Source organism: Canis lupus, chromosome 27, assembly GCF_003254725.2.
Source record: "Canis lupus dingo isolate Sandy chromosome 27, ASM325472v2, whole genome shotgun sequence".
Lineage (NCBI taxonomy): Eukaryota > Metazoa > Chordata > Mammalia > Carnivora > Canidae > Canis > Canis lupus.
Window position 1 is genome coordinate 13,162,648 of NC_064269.1, and position 20,004 is coordinate 13,182,651.

At 37.9% G+C, this 20,004-nt stretch overlaps 1 protein-coding gene across 24 annotated transcripts in view; it reads right to left on the reverse strand.

Moving 5' to 3' along the window:
- The window catches only part of LOC112665635 (mucin-19), a 124,276-nt gene that overhangs the window by 25,319 nt on the left and 78,953 nt on the right, over window positions 1-20,004 (reverse strand). For 21 of the 24 annotated variants that reach the window (XM_049102640.1, XM_049102639.1, XM_049102641.1 and 18 more), the window contains one exon: window positions 4,502-4,597. In XM_049102640.1, coding sequence (XP_048958597.1) covers window positions 4,502-4,597 — 96 coding nt within the window. Of the gene's footprint in view, window positions 1-4,501; window positions 4,598-16,789; window positions 16,886-20,004 lie in introns of all 24 variants that reach the window. The other 3 variants (XM_049102625.1, XM_049102623.1, XM_049102618.1) reach the window with 1 other exon arrangement.

Here is a 20,004-nt window from a genome sequence, read left to right on the forward strand (position 1 = left end):
ATTCAAAAACTGGAAAGAACTCAAATACAAAAGCTAACCTTACACATAAAGGAGCTAGAGAAAAAACAGCAAATAGATCCTACACCCAAGAGAAGAGGGGAGTTAATAAAGATTCGAGCAGAACTCAACGAAATCGAGACCAGAAGAACTGTGGAACAGATCAACAGAACCAGGAGTTGGTTCTTTGAAAGAATTAATAAGATAGATAAACCATTAGCCAGCCTTATTAAAAAGAAGAGAGAAGACTCAAATTAATAAAATCATGAATGAGAAAGGAGAGATCACTACCAACACCAAGGAAATACAAACGATTTTAAAAACATATTATGAACAGCTATACGCCAATAAATTAGGCAATCTAGGAGAAATGGACGCATTCCTGGAAAGCCACAAACTACCAAAACTGGAACAGGAAGAAATAGAAAACCTTAACAGACCAATAACCAGGGAGGAAATTGAAGCAGTCATCAAAAACCTCCCAAGACACAAGAGTCCAGGGCCAGATGGCTTCCCAGGGGAATTTTATCAAACGTTTAAAGAAGAAACCATACCTATTCTCCTAAAGCTGTTTGGAAAGATAGAAAGAGATGGAGTACTTCCAAATTCGTTCTATGAGGCCAGCATCACCTTAATTCCAAAACCAGACAAAGACCCCACCAAAAGGCAGAATTACAGACCAATATCCCTGATGAACATGGATGCAAAAATTCTCAACAAGATACTGGCTAATAGGATCCAACAGTACATTAAGAAAATTATTCACCATGACCAATTAGGATTTATCCCTGGGACACAAGGCTGGTTCAACACCCGTAAAACAATCAATGTGATTCATCATATCAGCAAGAGAAAAACCAAGAACCATATGATCCTCTCATTGGATGCAGAGAAAGCATTTGACAAAATACAGCATCCATTCCTGATCAAAAACTCTTCAGAGTGTAGGGATAGAGGGAACATTCCTCGACATCTTAAAGGCCATCTATGAAAAGCCCACAGCAAATATCATTCTCAATGGGGAAGCACTGGGAGCCTTTCCCCTAAGATCAGGAACAAGACAGGGATGTCCACTCTCACCACTGCTGTTCAACATGGTACTGGAAGTCCTAGCCTCAGCAATCAGACAACAAAAAGACATTAAAGGCATTCAAATTGGCAAAGAAGAAGTCAAACTCTCCCTCTTCGCCGATGACATGATACTCTACATAGAAAACCCAAAAGTCTCCACCCCAAGATTGCTAGAACTCATACAGCAATTCGGTAGCGTGGCAGGATACAAAATCAATGCCCAGAAGTCAGTGGCATTTCTATACAGTAACAATGAGACTGAAGAAAGAGAATTAAGGAGTCAATCCCATTTACAATTGCACCCAAAAGCATAAGATACCTAGGAATAAACCTAACCAAAGATGTAAAGGATCTATACCCTCAAAACTATAGAACACTTCTGAAAGAAATTGAGGAAGACACAAAGAGATGGAAAAATATTCCATTCTCATGGATTGGCAGAATTAATATTGTGAAAATGTCAATGTTACCCAGGGCAATATACACGTTTAATGCAATCCCTATCAAAATACCATGGACTTTCTTCAGAGAGTTAGAACAAATTATTTTAAGATTTGTGTGGAATCAGAAAAGACCCCGAATAGCCAGGGGAATTTTAAAAAAGAAAACCATATCTGGGGGCATCACAATGCCAGATTTCAGGTTGTACTACAAAGCTGTGGTCATCAAGACAGTGTGGTACTGGCACAAAAACAGACACATACACAATGCAGCAGAATAGAGAACCCAGAAGTGGACCCTGAACTTTATGGTCAACTAATATTCGATAAAGGAGGAAAGACTATCCATTGGAAGAAAGTCTCTTCAATAAATGGTGCTGGGAAAATTGGACATCCACATGCAGAAGAATGAAACTAGACCACTCTCTTGCACCATACACAAAGATAAACTCAAAATGGATGAAAGATCTAAATGTGAGACAAGATTCCATCAAAATCCTAGAGGAGAACACAGGCAACACCCTTTTTGAACTCGGCCACAGTAACTTCTTGCAAGATACATCCACGAAGGCAAAAGAAACAAAAGCAAAAATGAACTATTGGGACTTCATCAAGATAAGAAGCTTTTGCACAGCAAAGGATACAGTCAACAAAACTCAAAGACAACCTACAGAATGGGAGAAGATATTTGCAAATCACGTATCAGATAAAGGGCTAGTTTCCAAGATCTATAAAGAACTTACTAAACTCAACACCAAAGAAACAAACAATCCAATCAGGAAATGGGCAAAAGACATGAAGAGAAATCTCACAGAGGAAGACATAGACATGGCCAACATGCATATGAGAAAATGCTCTGTATCACTTGCCATCAGGGAAATACAAATCAAAACCACAATGAGATACCACCTCACACCAGTGAGAATGGGGAAAATTAACAAGGCAGGAAACAACAAATGTTGGAGAGGATGCGGAGAAAAGGGAACCCTCATACACTGTTGGTGGGAATGTGAACTGGTGCAGCCACTCTGGAAAACTGTGTGGAGGTTCCTCAAACAGTTAAAAATAGACCTGCCCTACGACCCAGCAATTGCACTGTTGGGGATTTACCCCAAAGATACAAATGCAATGAAACGCCGGGACACCTGCACCCCGATGTTTATAGCAGCCATGGCCACGATAGCCAAACTGTGGAAGGAGCCTCGGTGTCCATCGAAAGATGAATGGATAAAGAAGATGTGCTTTATGTATACAATGGAATATTACTCAGCTATTAGAAATGACAAATACCCACCATTTGCTTCAACGTGGATGGAACTGGAGGGTATTATGCTGAGTGAAGTAAGTCAGTCGGAGAAGGACAAACATTATATGTTCTCATTCATTTGGGGAATATAAATAATAGTGAAAGGGAATATAAGGGAAGGGAGAAGAAATGTGTGGGAAATATCAGAAAGGGAGACAGAACGTAAAGACTGCTAACTCTGGGAAACGAACTAGGGGTGGTAGAAGGGGAGGAGGGCAGGGGGTGGGAGTGAATGGGTGACGGGCACTGGGGGTTATTCTGTATGTTAGTAAATTGAACACCAATAAAAAATAAATTAAAAAAAAGAAAGGAAAAATATGTGAAAGTATTTTGTTCATTCTATGGTTAATATACTTTTTGTGATTATCGTTTTATTTTTGCAAAAACAGATTAAGATGACTTTACAAATGATATTATATGATGGTAAATGACTACCTCATATCTTTATTTAATTAAGTTGTACTCAATATATCCAGTAAAAAATAAAGTATAAAAACAGTATTATTTTATTTTATCAATTACATTTTTCAAGCACTTTTTTTTGCCTATTTCATGAGAAATATTTACCAATCCCCTTCTTTTTCTCTTCCTTTTTTTTTTCCTCTCTGGTCCATATCTTTAGTCCCTTGAAAGAAGTTAAGTATCAAGAGACACAAACATTGTTTACTAAAGGGTGGCTATAACCATTGCACAGTGCATACACTCATTGCATATTTCCCCATCAGATGAGCTTTAAGCAAATGAGGCATGTATAGTCATGTCCTATTTGCAAATTCTAGAAAAGAAGAATTTTTTTAACCAGTGTGTACAGATTTTAAGGAGTAAATTATTTTCTGGATTTTTAGACATTTCAGAAGGCAATATTACTGATTATTCTTAGAAATGGGGAAACTGTTCATCAAGGTTCCTGATCACTTTTCTGTTCAATAAAGAACTTATAAAGAAATATGTTAATATTTTAAATCATGACATTTCTCATACTAAATCATGAAATTTTCTGAATACTAAAGGTACTACTAAAGATTGCAAGATGAAAAATTCTAACTTGAATTTGAATATACTTGCTGATGTGTGATAACTATTTAATATCCAGAAGCCTATTATTTAAGAAAAAATAATTTATCAAACTCTCAAATATTTCTATTAGGGGAAAAAGATATCATTGATAAAATGCAAAAATAGCTTACATATCATTTTGTAGTTGTCTAATACTCTTAATTTGTATGTTGTCTAAGTGATTTTGTGTAGAGCAATGCAAACCTTAGATGAAAAAATGTAACTAACTGGGTGAGCAAATGTCCCTAACTCAAAAAAACATTTAAGAACCAAATATAATATGAAATGTTAGATGGTCACTACTATTTTCTTACTTAACTCAGTTAAAGTTGCATCAGGTAACATTCTAGTGATTTCTATATTGGCCATCTAAGAATATCAGATTCAAAATTCTGCATTAGTCTTATTTAGTAATGAAGATCACCTGAACTTTCAGATTACTCTCATTATCTGTGAATCATGTGTTGCACTGATAACCCAATAGTTCTTAAATACTGAGTAACAAAGAATTTAATGGCAATCTTTCTAACTCACATAATATTTGAATTGCAATGCTATTTTTTAAGCAGGAAGGATGTCCAACTAAGTAAATATCTGATATTTGTGACTTTTTGTGTTTAGCTAATCTCACCTGGTTTATCTGAAGAGCTTGTAGTACTGCTGCTGGGTGATGCAGGTTTATTTTCATCTCCACTGGTTACACCACCAGATGTTTCAGATGTACTTACTATAAAGGGAGAAAATGAGAAAGCCTCATTCCCAGAATTTCTTAAGCTAGGAGATAGGTAATTCTGATTTAAATTAACTTCCATCAAAAATACTACAAAAATTTCCATTTTCCTACAGCAATATTACCCTTTATATATTTCCAAAGATGCACTTTGACATACATTTATTCATTATTTCATTGTATTCTCATCACTATGTCACTCAATAGATTATATTTTTTACTGATAAGAAAACTGAGGTTACAGAGGTTGAGGGGTTCATTTGCTTAATTGCATGATACTGGTTCTAGGAAAAGTGTTTATATATGAACACAGCTTGGGCAGCTGGTTTATTTTGGGATTTTTTCCCCATTAGAAATTATTATTGAACATTTGTCAAATGTCTTTTTAGCCTCTATGTAGATAACAGTTGTTTTTATTTCCTTAGGTTTGTTAGTGCAAACTCTATTAATAGATTTTCTAATTTTGAAAAAAGTTTCCCTAAAATTAGTGGGAATGATTATTAAACCTTATTTTGTGTGCTTTTTGATTCTAATTTCAGCCATTTGTTAGTTGCTATGCAACTCTTAAATTGTTCCTTCTTTGGCTTTTTGCTTTATTTCTATTTTGATAAGTTATATTTTATAGTAATATTTTTATATAACCCCTTTAGCACTCTCCCAATTTTCTTTCAGGTAGTATCTACTGGTTCTCCCTAAATAAGTAATAATAATTATTATATTATTATTATATTTCTTCTTCCCTTCTCCTCCCCTTATTCTGTATTTTCTAATTCAAATGCCATTTTCTTTCTTAATTCTATTTGTTTTTACTAGTTTAATAAACTTGAGCTTCTCTCATCTGGTTCATGAGCTTTAAATAATATGTTTGACTATTACCTAATCACCAATATTATTTCATCTTCCTCTTATTGCTGATGTAGGAAAGATGTTGGGGTTCAGAGTGGACAGCCAAGAAAGAATCCTTGAGATCTTGAGATATCTTTGATGCAAAAAGGTGGTTTTATTAAAGCACAAGGACAGGCCCCATGGGCAGAAATAACTGTACTGGGGTCATGAGGAGTGGCCCATTATACACTTTCAAGTTGAGAGGGAGTTAAGGATACTGAAAATCTCTAAGAAATTTTGGAAGCAAGGTTTTTAAAACCTTGAGAGGGCTAGGTATTGTTGGGAAAAGTTATTACCATCTAATAAAACCTTAGTCATGAGACCCTTCCAATAAATATGGGTGGGTCATATGCTTGGCAGATGATTGCCAACATGTATGTTGGGGAGTAGAGATTCCAAAAGAATTTATACATGTTAAAGTAGACTTACAGGATCCTGGGCATCAGGCTAAGATTATCTTTTGCCCTAAGCAAAGTATTAACATCCAGTCAGTTGAATTCTTTAAGAACTGTCACTCTACCTATTTCAAGGACATGTCAATGCGTTGTAAGTAGTAAGGATATTTATTTTTTCATTTGCCTTTGTTTTCCACAGCTTCCCCATCTATTTATTACTATGATATTTTTAGTTGGTCAAGTATGTAAATTATAAAAATAAATTTAAATTTAAATTATGTAGTTTTCTTCCACCTTTCAACTTTGATTCTAGTTTGAGAGCTACAGGTAAAAATAGTGCTATAATCATTTTGGTCATTTTCAAAGCATCTCTTTGTTGCTTAATACTCATCCTCTAGTGTTTTTATTATGAAGGGTTCATGGGTACATAATTCTCTGAATTCCTTCATGTTTTCAACTATTTTCCTAGAGCTTGATACCTGAATTACATTTAGCTTCAGTAACAACCCTTACTCCACATTTTCCTTCTTTGAGTTTCTTTTTTTTTTTAAGATTTTATTTGTTTATTCATGAGAGACACAGTGAGAGAAAGGCAGAGACACAGGCAGAGAGAGACATAGGCTACATGCAGGGAGCCTGATGTGGGACTCAATCCTGGGGCTCCAGGATCATGCCCTGGGCCAAAGGCAGACGTTCAACCACTGAGCCACCCAGGTGTCCCCTTCCTTGAGTTTCTTAATGCCACCCTGTCTTGATGAGTCTGATGCCAACCTGATTTTCTGTCTTTTTAAATGCCTTTTCTTTTTACCTCAAGCTCTAAAGAATGTATTCTTCAAGGCTAACAGATTTCTCTTTCTTTTCTTCTTTTCTTTTCTTTTCTTCTTTCTTTCTTTCTTTCTTTCTTTCTTTCTTTCTTTCTTTCTTTCTCTAACAGTTTTATAAAATAACTCACCAAATTGTTCAGGATTTAATTTTCCAGGTATATGACAGATCTTTTCAATATGTAAATTTAGGATTCTCTTTTAATGCAGGAAACTTGTCCTGATTTGCAGTTTTAAATATTCTGTTTCATTGCTTTTGCTTCTCCAGAAACTGCAATAAGACATATGTTAGATGTTTTTGTCTGTTTCCTGTAGTGATGTCTGACTCTGATTCACTTTACCTTTTTTTAAAAAATGCCTGTGGTATTTTTTGGATCTTTTCAATTCTATTCTCTATGTCTCCTGCCATGCTGAATTTCAGTCTCATATGCATTCTCTGGTGGTAGCCTTTAATTGGTCTGTAGTTTTTAGATAATTTTTCTTTATTTTTCAATATTTCTCCTGTGTTTTCATCAGGTCTAATTTAACATCTTCCTATTGTTTATCTATTTTGACCTCGGTGTTTAAATTTATAATTCTGATGTCTATATCTGCAGTTTAAACTCTTGTTAATGTTTTGTTTCCTCTGATTCATGACTAGATTTTAAAGTTTGCTTGCTATTGCTGAGAATGGCTAAAAATTTATGCAAATGAATAGCTTTCTATATATATTGGAATTTTATTTTTCTTTTTCATGTTTTTCTGCCTTGGATTTTCCTGAAACATAGCAGGTGATCCTACGTAGTGGGGAGAGAGAGCCTTTTGTGTGGCTCACCAGATTTCTCAAATCAAGGGCTTCCTCTTATGTTGTTTATGGTGAAGGGAGGGTTCTTTTTTCAAGTGGCATCTTTCCTTTGTCTGTCTTCTAACTCTTAATTACTATTCTGTTTTTTTGAGCCCTTAGCTTTAAAGACTTCTTTCTTTTCTCCTCTTCTTCTCCTTCTCCTCCTGCACTTCCTCTTCCTTCTCCTCCTCATCCTCTTTCTCCCCCAATCCTCTCCTTCTCCTTCTTCTTTCTGACAACCAGTGCTCTGCTTTGCTAGCTTCAGAACTTCTCTCAGTACTTTCTGTTCAGGTTGGGGCCTTTCAACCTTGGAAGTAAACTCTAGTTGATGCTATCTATGTTCTACCATTATTAAGCACCTCTTTATACTCCCCTCTCCTTTGAGATGCCCTCAACTCCACTATGAGATCCAGAGCCATCTATCCTAGTCATCGGAGTCTCAGTCTTCTCTGTCCCTCTAAACACTACAGATGTGGGCCCAGTGATACTTATGGTTTGCAGAAGGTCTGTGTAGATGTCAATGTATACAGCCACTGTTTTCCTAGCTCTTTTCCACCCCCACTGGTTCCCCATTGAGCTTAAATGCTACCCAATTCTAAGATCATCAATGCAAATTAAAAATCCTTTAGTCCACATCACACCCTGCTGAGGGAGGTATGGTTGGACACAGCTGAAAGTGAGGACCAGACTCGCCTGATTTCCTAGTACTTGGGGATCTAGTGCCTGCTTTCCCAGGGGTACTGCCACTTCCAGTTCCACGGGTTGCTTCAAACAAGACCTTAGGTATGGCTTAATTTTACAATAAAAAAAACAAGTTACCTAATTAAAATATGAACCTGATCATCTTCGGAGGATGGTTTGTGTAAGGACAAATAAACATTTAAAATAAGAGGCTTAATTCTCTCTGGTGGAAATAAGGAGAGACACCCCCCTTCCTTTCTTAGACCATTTGCTTTAGAAAACTTGTCATTTAGATTTTTTTATCTGTCTTTAAAATGTATGTAAATCTTTTTTAAAAATATGAATAGATCTCTTCCAGCTTGATGACCCAGGAAGGTCTTTCCCAAGACTCTAGGAGCTGTATCCTAGAATGTAAACATGAATGGAGATAGTACCCTTATCTCCCTCTAGTTACAAACCTTCCTCCCTTTGGAGTTTATTTTGCCCTTGTATAAAGCTAGTTAAATAATCAAATTGTCACCCCAATTACCAGGTGAATTTAGGATAAACTGTGTATAATAAATGGTGTTTTAAAGTCCCCTCATCTCCTCACTTGAGAACTAGTAATCATTTTTCTTGAAAAAATATATGTAAAGCATTGTCTGCTTGTGAGATTCCTGTCTTTACAATCTTAGTGAATTGCCAGTAATTTGCATCCTTTCTAGTTTAGTACTTATTCAATTATAAAACTCTTTTCTTTCTCTACTGTCTTGGGACCTGGGCTTCTGGTTCCAGAGAGGGTTTTGTTTTCAATTCTATGACCCCAACAGCTGAAATATGACTGCTCTTTATTGCCATGAAATTCAACATATCCTACAATTTCACTCAGTTCACTCATGTTGTGAGTTTTTGCCCAAGTTAAAGCACATGTAGTCATACTGCACTTATCATAATATCATATTATTTCCAAAATAGAATAACTCTGCTGTTTTAAACTCCAATTAATTGGTTCTCTTACTAGAATTTCCTCTGAGTTCCCATTCAAAAGCCTGTCATGGAACATTTCCTTGATTTTGATTTATGTGTGCCATATCTGGAATTTGCCTTTGCATGTATATAAATATTCATTTCTCTTGCTCAAAAATCGAGTTCTAAGAGAACAAGTACATGACTATTCTGTTCTCTCGAGTACTCAGTATGATGTTATGTACACAACAAAAAGCTCTTGATTTATTTCTGATCTCCAGTTTTGACATTACACAAAAAATAATAATTAAATTCCTCAGGACACATTGTGTCTATAAAATTTTAAGTAAAGAAATCACATTTTCATTGTCTGGATTTATTCTGATTGTGCTCATTCAGCTCCAAAAGTGCTGTCACCAGTAGCTACAACAGTGGCTACAAACCCCTCTTCTGCTGATCCCAATTGAAAAGAACAATGGCTATCAGTCCGCAATGGAGTTGCCAGATTTAGTGAATAATAACACAAGACACTGAGTATATTTGAATTCCAGATAAATAACAATCACATCTCAATGGGACATTCTTTTACTAAGAAGGTATTCCTTATTTATGTGAAGTTCACATTTCAATGGCATCTTGCACCTTTATCTGGCAATTATAGTATCTAAGACAGTTGAGACAGTTGAGATAAAAATGATCAAACTACTCCTCTTCACTTGTCCTAAAATCACAGCAATTAAAACCACAGCATTGTCAAGTTCACTTAAACTTCTCATGAAAACTTTAGGTCACAGCTAAGCATATGATAGAGCAATACCAAATAGCCCAGGTGAGCTGATGCCAGTGAAAGTTGATCTAGTTGTGATGGCATCAATAGCTCCAGTTGTACTTCCAACAGGCACTCCTGTTACACTAGTAGATAAACACAGTACTGGTACATCATATATATTACTGTAGATTTAAAATGGTATATTAATAGTTTTAAAAGGAAACATAGAAGCCAGTAAAGGAAATATATTATTAAAATGGTCGACAGTTTTTATATCCATCTACATCACTCTTGTATATTGGGTTCTGATAAAAGAGACTTCTCATTGTTTTGTTTTACATGTATGGCTCTTACAAAAGTCATGGTCTGAATGAAATTCTAAACCAATTCAACATGATTGAGATGGTATCATTTCATTGCTTGGAGTACTAGATTTGAAACGGCCAGTGATCAAGTTCTTCTATTCAAAATATATAATTGTGTATTATAGGGGCAGCCCGGGAGGCTCAGCGGTTTAGCGCTGCCTTCAGCCCAGGCCCTGATCCTGGAGACCTGGGATCAAGTCCCACGTCAGGCTCCCTGCATGGAACCTGCTTCTCCCTCTGCCTGTGTCTCTGCTTCTCTCTCTCTCTCTCTCTCTCTCTCTCTCTGTGTGTGTCTCTCATGAATAAATAAAATCTTTTTAAAAATTGTATATTATGAGATATTTAAATAAGGAGAAGTGTTGGTGTTATACCCTGTTTTAAAGTACTTTCCAAATAAACATTGATGACATTGTTTCATGTATTTGATTATTTCTGGACTTATTTCTGGATTATTTCTGGACTCATATTTGTAGCCAAGAGGTCAATTCAAAACAGTATAACACCCAAGACTCAGGTGCAGAAGCCAAAAGGTGGGAATTTAGGACTGCAAAATACACCATGTCTGAGCTAATGTGAGAGAAACAAGATATTAGGTTCACCACAATAAGAAGAGTCAGTTCATGAAGCTGTGCACACGTACATCATCAATAATGAAATCTTAAGAAGACATTAGAAACTACCCTAAGATGAGTAGAGAGAGGATTCAGATGTTTCATGTCCATACCTGGTCTGACGCCCAAGGATGAACTCGGAGCAGTTTGGGACACCACTTGTGTCCTCAAACCCCGGTGCTTTTCTGAAGGACTCTGAACATTCTGAAGTCACTGAAAAATGGTGGAAAAGGCATTTATTTCCAAATAGCAAGATTCTGATTATCACACTTTATATATGACAAAAACTAATATTATTTATATAAAAGATCTATAACAAATTAGAGTACACTACTAAAAAGCACATATAGGGGGCAGCCTAGGTGGTTCAGCGGTTTAGCACTGCTTCAGTCCAGGGCCTTATCCTGGACACCCGAGAGATCGAGTTCCACGTCAGGCTCCCTGCATGGAGCCTGCTTCCCTTCTGCCTGTGTCTCTGCCTCTCTCACTTTCTGTGTCTCTCATGAATAAATAAAATCTTAAAAAATAAAATAAAAAACACCTTGAAAGATCAAGGCAAACAAAAGCCATAGATATTGACTTCTACTGAGTAAAAATATCACTACGATTCAACATTTGGAGATGGAATCTCAGGGACATGCCCCTACAATACCCGTAAATGCACTAATCTGCATGGAAGCAACCAAGGTTCTGGGTTTGTGCTGCTCTAGGGGATATCATTTGGCAAGTTACTGTCATGTAAACTCTAATTTCTTCGCAGACAGAATTTGCAAATACATATTATATCAACTTTTTGGCAAGAGAAAACTAAAGGAAGAAGGAACTCAGGCCCGCAGTTTATGAATCCAGAAAGAGCAATCCCATGGTGGATACTAAACAGTGACTTTTCACGGTTGCCACAGGACCTCTGGCTTGTCCTGAAAGCAATCAGAAGGACTGGAGGATTTTAGTTGGTTGAGGACTTTGTGATGAAAGGGTTTCTGGAGGTTCCCCAAGTCTCACTCTGGACTTCAGGGAACATTGGGACAGATGTGAGAGGAAAGAGAGGAAAAGGTGTCCACCGTGCCACGTCGGTTGCTGAGAGTGCTGTTCATACAGTGCACTGGGCTCCTCCACAGCTTCTGACTGTTCCCGAAACGTGCATTTCCCCAAAGTTCCCATGAAGCTTAATGTTCTAGTCTGGGAAACACCCTTTGAACAGCTCTAGGTTAGGTGAAGATGAGCTAGGGGAACAACTGCAGGGATTATTAGGACAGTTGACAGCCCAGCAAAATCACAGGGAAAAGGGAGCTGATGAGAGGAACCTTAAGAGGGAGTCAAAATGGGTGACTGGCTGCATAAGGGGTGGGAGGGAACTCGGCTTCTTGGGTTGTCAACAAAATCAACTCTACTTAGAGAATGTCCATAAGTTTTGTGCTTAAACAAAGAGGAATTGAAATGTAGGCCATGAGGCACTGGAGAGCCTATTCTCCTTGCTTCCGCTAAAAGGCATGCTCCAGTGAAGCTGGGTCCTATACTAGAAGTCAGGGCTATTCAGAGGAGGAGGAAGTGTTCGGGTTATAATCCAGCCACTGTTAGTCCAGACGCCATGCTTTCCATTCATACATCTAGAGAGAAAGGGACCTTCCCAAACTATGGTATCTGTGTGAATTAAATTCAACCATTTACATTGGAACATTAGCCAAGCATAGGGGGCCATATAAAATAAGTGAATCAGGAAATATGTAAAATATACCTATCACTTAAGGAAGTCCCAAAGTCATCCATAGGCTGACTTTGCCATAGCACTAAACCACTTTAGCAAATAAGACAGGGAAGAAGTGATACAACCCAGCAAGGAGGACTACTGGAAAAATGAGGCTGGGAAAAGCCATAGCATCCTCTTAAATTTGTGCACAACACTTCAGAAACTATGTTGACTGCTGCCTTTTTCTTTAGGGTGACACAAACAGTAAGCTTGCTCCAAAGTCTATCAGTGCCGACAAATCTCCGGCCAAGGCCTCACATGTCATTGGCTTCTCAACCGTGATAGTGAGCAGCAGCGTGGCCTAATGCCCATCGCTTAGGCGTGGAGGGTTGAATGGCTTCTGAACTCCACTCACCTGTAGGTGCCCAGGACTGGTGAAGCCAGGGCCCCCTGCGGTCCTGCCCACGCTGCCAGCTTCCAGGGTCGTGGCACCGGACTCCCGCCAACACCTGACACAAACACACAAGGGACCTCTCACCTCAAACACACTGGCATTGGACTCCCCAAGGGGGTATCGCAGTTGCCTCACATGTGCCCACCACAGAACATGGAAGCGTGGATCCACGGACTCTCTGTCCAGGGTCGCGAACCCTTTCCTCCAAACGACCTCCCTGCAAGGTTTGCTTTTCCTCCAAGGCTTTCCTGGTGGGCTTCGTTGCCTTTAATTTCATTGATTGATTGATGGATTGATTGACTTCATTACATATTTGCTACTTATAAGTCATCCCAGTTATTTATTCATTTATTTTCCCACAATTTATCGCTCGCCTACGATCTTCTATGTCTCTGGTATTGATTATTGGAATCTTTGTGGCCTGTGTCTCGATTTGGGGCCACCTGCATAGACCTCTATTGGAGTCAATGAGGTTGCTTGCAAGGAAGGGAACCTTGGGCCCTGACAACCCTGTCGCTCAGGATGAGAGTCACTGGGAAGAAATGTAATGACAACAGCCACTTGCTCCTTTCACCTAACACACACAGGAGCACAAGGTATCCTGAGAGAGGCATGGTTCTGTCTTCTCTCATCCTATTTCTTTCAGTCAGGGCTCGATGGCATTTAGTGAATTCTGGGATCGATTCTTATCGGAGGGGATGGAAAGGAAGGAAAGAAACCTGGAGACCCTGCTAGAGCCAGCCCGTCAGACCTGGTCAAAGACAAGTTAAGGTCAAGTCAGGTCTGCTAGGCCCGTCGATTTGTGCCGAAACCTTGCCACTTACTTGTCTGCAATGCTCTGTCCGAAGCCGTCCTCCTATGCCCTATCAGGCCTTCCTGAAGAAGCCAAAGCGAATACTAATTGGAAATAGGACATGTGTTTGTTTTGGGACCTCCAAAGCCAGCAAGGAAGATACTACCTGTCCCAGAAGGTTCACTCCGAACACCTAGAGGGTTCCTGCGCACAATAAAAGAGAAATGAGGGTCAAGAAAAGTGGTGACCCAGTCCGGGAAGTGTCTGACTCTTGATGTGGGCTGGGGTCATGACCTCAGGCTAGTGGGATCAAAGCCCTCAGGGGGCAGCCCACTGTGCATGGAGCCTGATGAAGATCTCTCCCTCTCTCCCCTGCATCTCTACAACCAACCTACCACCCAAGAAAACCAACCGGACTGGGCTCCCAAGAAGGAAGTCACTTGTTCAAGAGAGCGGAAAGGTAGTACCAAGGCTGGAACAAAAACAAGTCACCCAGTAACTTGGACACCAACCCATAAGGCCTCTGAGGCACGCTGCCTCAATGGATCATGATGAACCTCACAGCGTGCTGGACTATCCATTCAACAAGTGCATGGAACGCTTCCAGATTACACTAGAGTAAGGAGCAGCTTAGGAGCAAATAAGTCATAAGTGTTCTTTCCACCTCACTGCAGAAAATGCATACAATCCATAGGGAAAGTAGTTCAAGAACACTTTTTAAAATTTTTTATAATAAATATATTTTTTATGGTGTTCAATTTACCAACATACAGAAAACACCCAGTGCTCATCCCGTCAAGTGGCCCCCTCACTTTTCTATGAGAATTCCGCAAATCAGTGGCAAACTACTCACATCTCAGCTGACAGTTGAAACACACTACAATGAAGCAACCCAACATGGATAGAGTCAATTCACGAATAGCCCTCCCACTTCACTAGGAATGACTCCCTCTGGCTTTAGCCACTGGCAGCTGCCAGAGGTCCCTGAGAAGAAGACACTGACTACATTGAAAGCCATACCTCCTCTGAACCCCAAGGTCGTAACTGCCGTGCTGGGGTTTCCACGTGTGCTCCCACTACCAGGTATTTCTATGAAGCCCCCGGAACGTTCTGCGGTTCCTGCACAAAAAGCCAAAAATGGTTTTACTTTGAGAATGACAACATCTTTCCTATATACGACACACATTGTACGTAGGACAGCAGGGAGCTTTCTAGCCTCAAACCGGCTCAGAGGGACTAAAAGGATGTACTAAGTTAGATAGCTCATGAAGACCCAAACACAGGGAGAGTCGGCTCATGAGGATGGGTGCTCCGATCACCAGAGCCACTCCCTCCTGGCATTAGCCACTGGCCGCTTGCAAGACTGGCTTCAACTCACTCACCTGCTACGCGCCCAGGACTGCTGAAGCCGGGGCCCCCTGCGGTCCTGCCCACGCTGCCAGCTTCCAGGGTCGTGGCAACCGGACTCCGCCAACACCTGACACAAACACACAAGGACCTCTCACCTCAAACACACTGGCATTGGACTCCCAAGCGGGATTTCACCCTTCCCTCACGTGGCCCACCACAGAACGTGAGGGCGTGGTTCCACGGACTCTCTGTCCAGGTCCGAGCAACCTTTCCTCCAATACGACCTCCCTGCAAGATTGGCTTTCCCTCCTGACTCTTTCTGGTGGGCCTCAAGCCTTTCACTGTGATCCATTGGCGGATGGACTGGTTGCCTTCCTTCCTGTTGTACTCAATATATCCAGTAAAAAATAAAGTATAAAAACAGTATTATTTTATTTTATCAATTACATTTTTCAAGCACTTTTTTTGCCTATTTCATGAGAAATATTTACCAATCCCCTTCTTTTTCTCTTCCTTTTTTTTTTCCTCTCTGGTCCATATCTTTAGTCCCTTGAAAGAAGTTAAGTATCAAGAGACACAAACATTGTTTACTAAAGGGTGGCTATAACCATTGCACAGTGCATACACTCATTGCATATTTCCCCATCAGATGAGCTTTAAGCAAATGAGGCATGTATAGTCATGTCCTATTGCAAATTCTAGAAAAGAAGAATTTTTTTAACCAGTGTGTACAGATTTTAAGGAGTAAATTATTTTCTGGATTTTTAGACATTTCAGAAGGCAATATTACTGATTATTCTTAGAAATGGGGAAACTGTTCATCAAGGTTCCTGATCACTTTTCTGTTCAATAAAGAACTTATAAAGAAATATGTTAATATTTTAAATCATGACATTTCTCATACTAAATCATGAAATTTTCTGAATACTAAAGGTACTACTAAAGATTGCAAGATGAAAAATTCTAACTTGAATTTGAATATACTTGCTGATGTGTGATAACTATTTAATATCCAGAAGCCTATTATTTAAGAAAAAATAATTTATCAAACTCTCAAATATTTCTATTAGGGGAAAAAGATATCATTGATAAAATGCAAAAATAGCTTACATATCATTTTGTAGTTGTCTAATACTCTTAATTTGTATGTTGTCTAAGTGATTTTGTGTAGAGCAATGCAAACCTTAGATGAAAAAATGTAACTAACTGGGTGAGCAAATGTCCCTAACTCAAAAAAACATTTAAGAACCAAATATAATATGAAATGTTAGATGGTCACTACTATTTTCTTACTTAACTCAGTTAAAGTTGCATCAGGTAACATTCTAGTGATTTCTATATTGGCCATCTAAGAATATCAGATTCAAAATTCTGCATTAGTCTTATTTAGTAATGAAGATCACCTGAACTTTCAGATTACTCTCATTATCTGTGAATCATGTGTTGCACTGATAACCCAATAGTTCTTAAATACTGAGTAACAAAGAATTTAATGGCAATCTTTCTAACTCACATAATATTTGAATTGCAATGCTATTTTTTAAGCAGGAAGGATGTCCAACTAAGTAAATATCTGATATTTGTGACTTTTTGTGTTTAGCTAATCTCACCTGGTTTATCTGAAGAGCTTGTAGTACTGCTGCTGGGTGATGCAGGTTTATTTTCATCTCCACTGGTTACACCACCAGATGTTTCAGATGTACTTACTATAAAGGGAGAAAATGAGAAAGCCTCATTCCCAGAATTTCTTAAGCTAGGAGATAGGTAATTCTGATTTAAATTAACTTCCATCAAAAATACTACAAAAATTTCCATTTTCCTACAGCAATATTACCCTTTATATATTTCCAAAGATGCACTTTGACATACATTTATTCATTATTTCATTGTATTCTCATCACTATGTCACTCAATAGATTATATTTTTTACTGATAAGAAAACTGAGGTTACAGAGGTTGAGGGGTTCATTTGCTTAATTGCATGATACTGGTTCTAGGAAAAGTGTTTATATATGAACACAGCTTGGGCAGCTGGTTTATTTTGGGATTTTTTCCCCATTAGAAATTATTATTGAACATTTGTCAAATGTCTTTTTTAGCCTCTATGTAGATAACAGTTGTTTTTATTTCCCTTAGGTTTGTTAGTGCAAACTCTATTAATAGATTTTCTAATTTTGAAAAAAGTTTCCCTAAAAATTAGTGGGAATGATTATTAAACCTTATTTTGTGTGCTTTTTGATTCTAATTTCAGCCATTTGTTAGTTGCTATGCAACTCTTAAATTGTTCCTTCTTTGGCTTTTTGCTTTATTTCTATTTTGATAAGTTATATTTTATAGTAATATTTTTATATAACCCCTTTAGCACTCTCCCAATTTTCTTTCAGGTAGTATCTACTGGTTCTCCCTAAATAAGTAATAATAATTATTATATTATTATTATATTTCTTCTTCCCTTCTCCTCCCCTTATTCTGTATTTTCTAATTCAAATGCCATTTTCTTTCTTAATTCTATTTGTTTTTACTAGTTTAATAAACTTGAGCTTCTCTCATCTGGTTCATGAGCTTTAAATAATATGTTTGACTATTACCTAATCACCAATATTATTTCATCTTCCTTCTTATTGCTGATGTAGGAAAGATGTTGGGGTTCAGAGTGGACAGCCAAGAAAGAATCCTTGAGATCTTGAGATATCTTTGATGCAAAAAGGTGGTTTTATTAAAGCACAAGGACAGGCCCCATGGGCAGAAATAACTGTACTGGGGTCATGAGGAGTGGCCCATTATACACTTTCAAGTTGAGAGGGAGTTAAGGATACTGAAAATCTCTAAGAAATTTTGGAAGCAAGGTTTTTAAAACCTTGAGAGGGCTAGGTATTGTTGGGAAAAGTTATTACCATCTAATAAAACCTTAGTCATGAGACCCTTCCAATAAATATGGGTGGGTCATATGCTTGGCAGATGATTGCCAACATGTATGTTGGGGAGTAGAGATTCCAAAAGAATTTATACATGTTAAAGTAGACTTACAGGATCCTGGGCATCAGGCTAAGATTATCTTTTGCCCTAAGCAAAGTATTAACATCCAGTCAGTTGAATTCTTTAAGAACTGTCACTCTACCTATTTCAAGGACATGTCAATGCGTTGTAAGTAGTAAGGATATTTATTTTTTCATTTGCCTTTGTTTTCCACAGCTTCCCCATCTATTTATTACTATGATATTTTTAGTTGGTCAAGTATGTAAATTATAAAAATAAATTTAAATTTAAATTATGTAGTTTTCTTCCACCTTTCAACTTTGATTCTAGTTTGAGAGCTACAGGTAAAAATAGTGCTATAATCATTTTGGTCATTTTCAAAGCATCTCTTTGTTGCTTAATACTCATCCTCTAGTGTTTTTATTATGAAGGGTTCATGGGTACATAATTCTCTGAATTCCTTCATGTTTTCAACTATTTTCCTAGAGCTTGATACCTGAATTACATTTAGCTTCAGTAACAACCCTTACTCCACATTTTCCTTCTTTGAGTTTCTTTTTTTTTTTAAGATTTTATTTGTTTATTCATGAGAGACACAGTGAGAGAAAGGCAGAGACACAGGCAGAGAGAGACATAGGCTACATGCAGGGAGCCTGATGTGGGACTCAATCCTGGGGCTCCAGGATCATGCCCTGGGCCAAAGGCAGACGTTCAACCACTGAGCCACCCAGGTGTCCCCTTCCTTGAGTTTCTTAATGCCACCCTGTCTTGATGAGTCTGATGCCAACCTGATTTTCTGTCTTTTTAAATGCCTTTTCTTTTTACCTCAAGTTCTAAAGAATGTATTCTTCAAGGCTAACAGATTTCTCTTTCTTTTCTTTTTCTTCTTTCTTTCTTTCTTTCTTCTTTCTTTCCTTCTTTCTTTCTTTCTTTCTCTAACAGTTTTATAAAATAACTCACCAAATTGTTCAGGATTTAATTTTCCAGGTATATGACAGATCTTTTCAATATGTAAATTTAGGATTTCTCTTTTAATTGCAGGAAACTTGTCCTGATTTGCAGTTTTAAATATTCTGTTTCATTGCTTTTGCTTCTCCAGAAACTGCAATAAGACATATGTTAGATGTTTTTGTCTGTTTCCTGTAGTGATGTCTGACTCTGATTCACTTTACCTTTTTTAAAAAAATGCCTGTGGTATTTTTTGGATCTTTTCAATTCTATTCTCTATGTCTCCTGCCATGCTGAATTTCAGTCTCATATGCATTCTCTGGTGGTAGCCTTTAATTGGTCTGTAGTTTTTAGATAATTTTTCTTTATTTTTCAATATTTCTCCTGTGTTTTCATCAGGTCTAATTTAACATCTTCCTATTGTTTACCTATTTTGACCCTCGGTGTTTTAAATTTATAATTCTGATGTCTATATCTGCAGTTTAAACTCTCGTTAATGTTTTGTTTCCTCTGATTCATGACCAGATTTTAAAGTTTGCTTGCTATTGCTGAGAATGGCTAAAAATTTATGCAAATGAATAGCTTTCTATATATATTGGAATTTTATTTTTCTTTTTCATGTTTTTCTGCCTTGGATTTTCCTGAATCATAGCAGGTGATCCTACGTAGTGGGGAGAGAGAGCCTTTTGTGTGGCTCACCAGATTTCTCAGATCAAGGGCTTCCTCTTATGTTGTTTATGGTGAAGGGAGGGTTCTTTTTTCAAGTAGCATCTTTCCTTTGTCTGTCTTCTAACTCTTAATTACTATTGTTTTTTTGAGCCCTTAGCTTTAAAGACTTCTTTCTTTTCTCCTCTTCTTCTCCTTCTCCTCCTGCACTTCCTCTTCCTTCTCCTCCTCATCC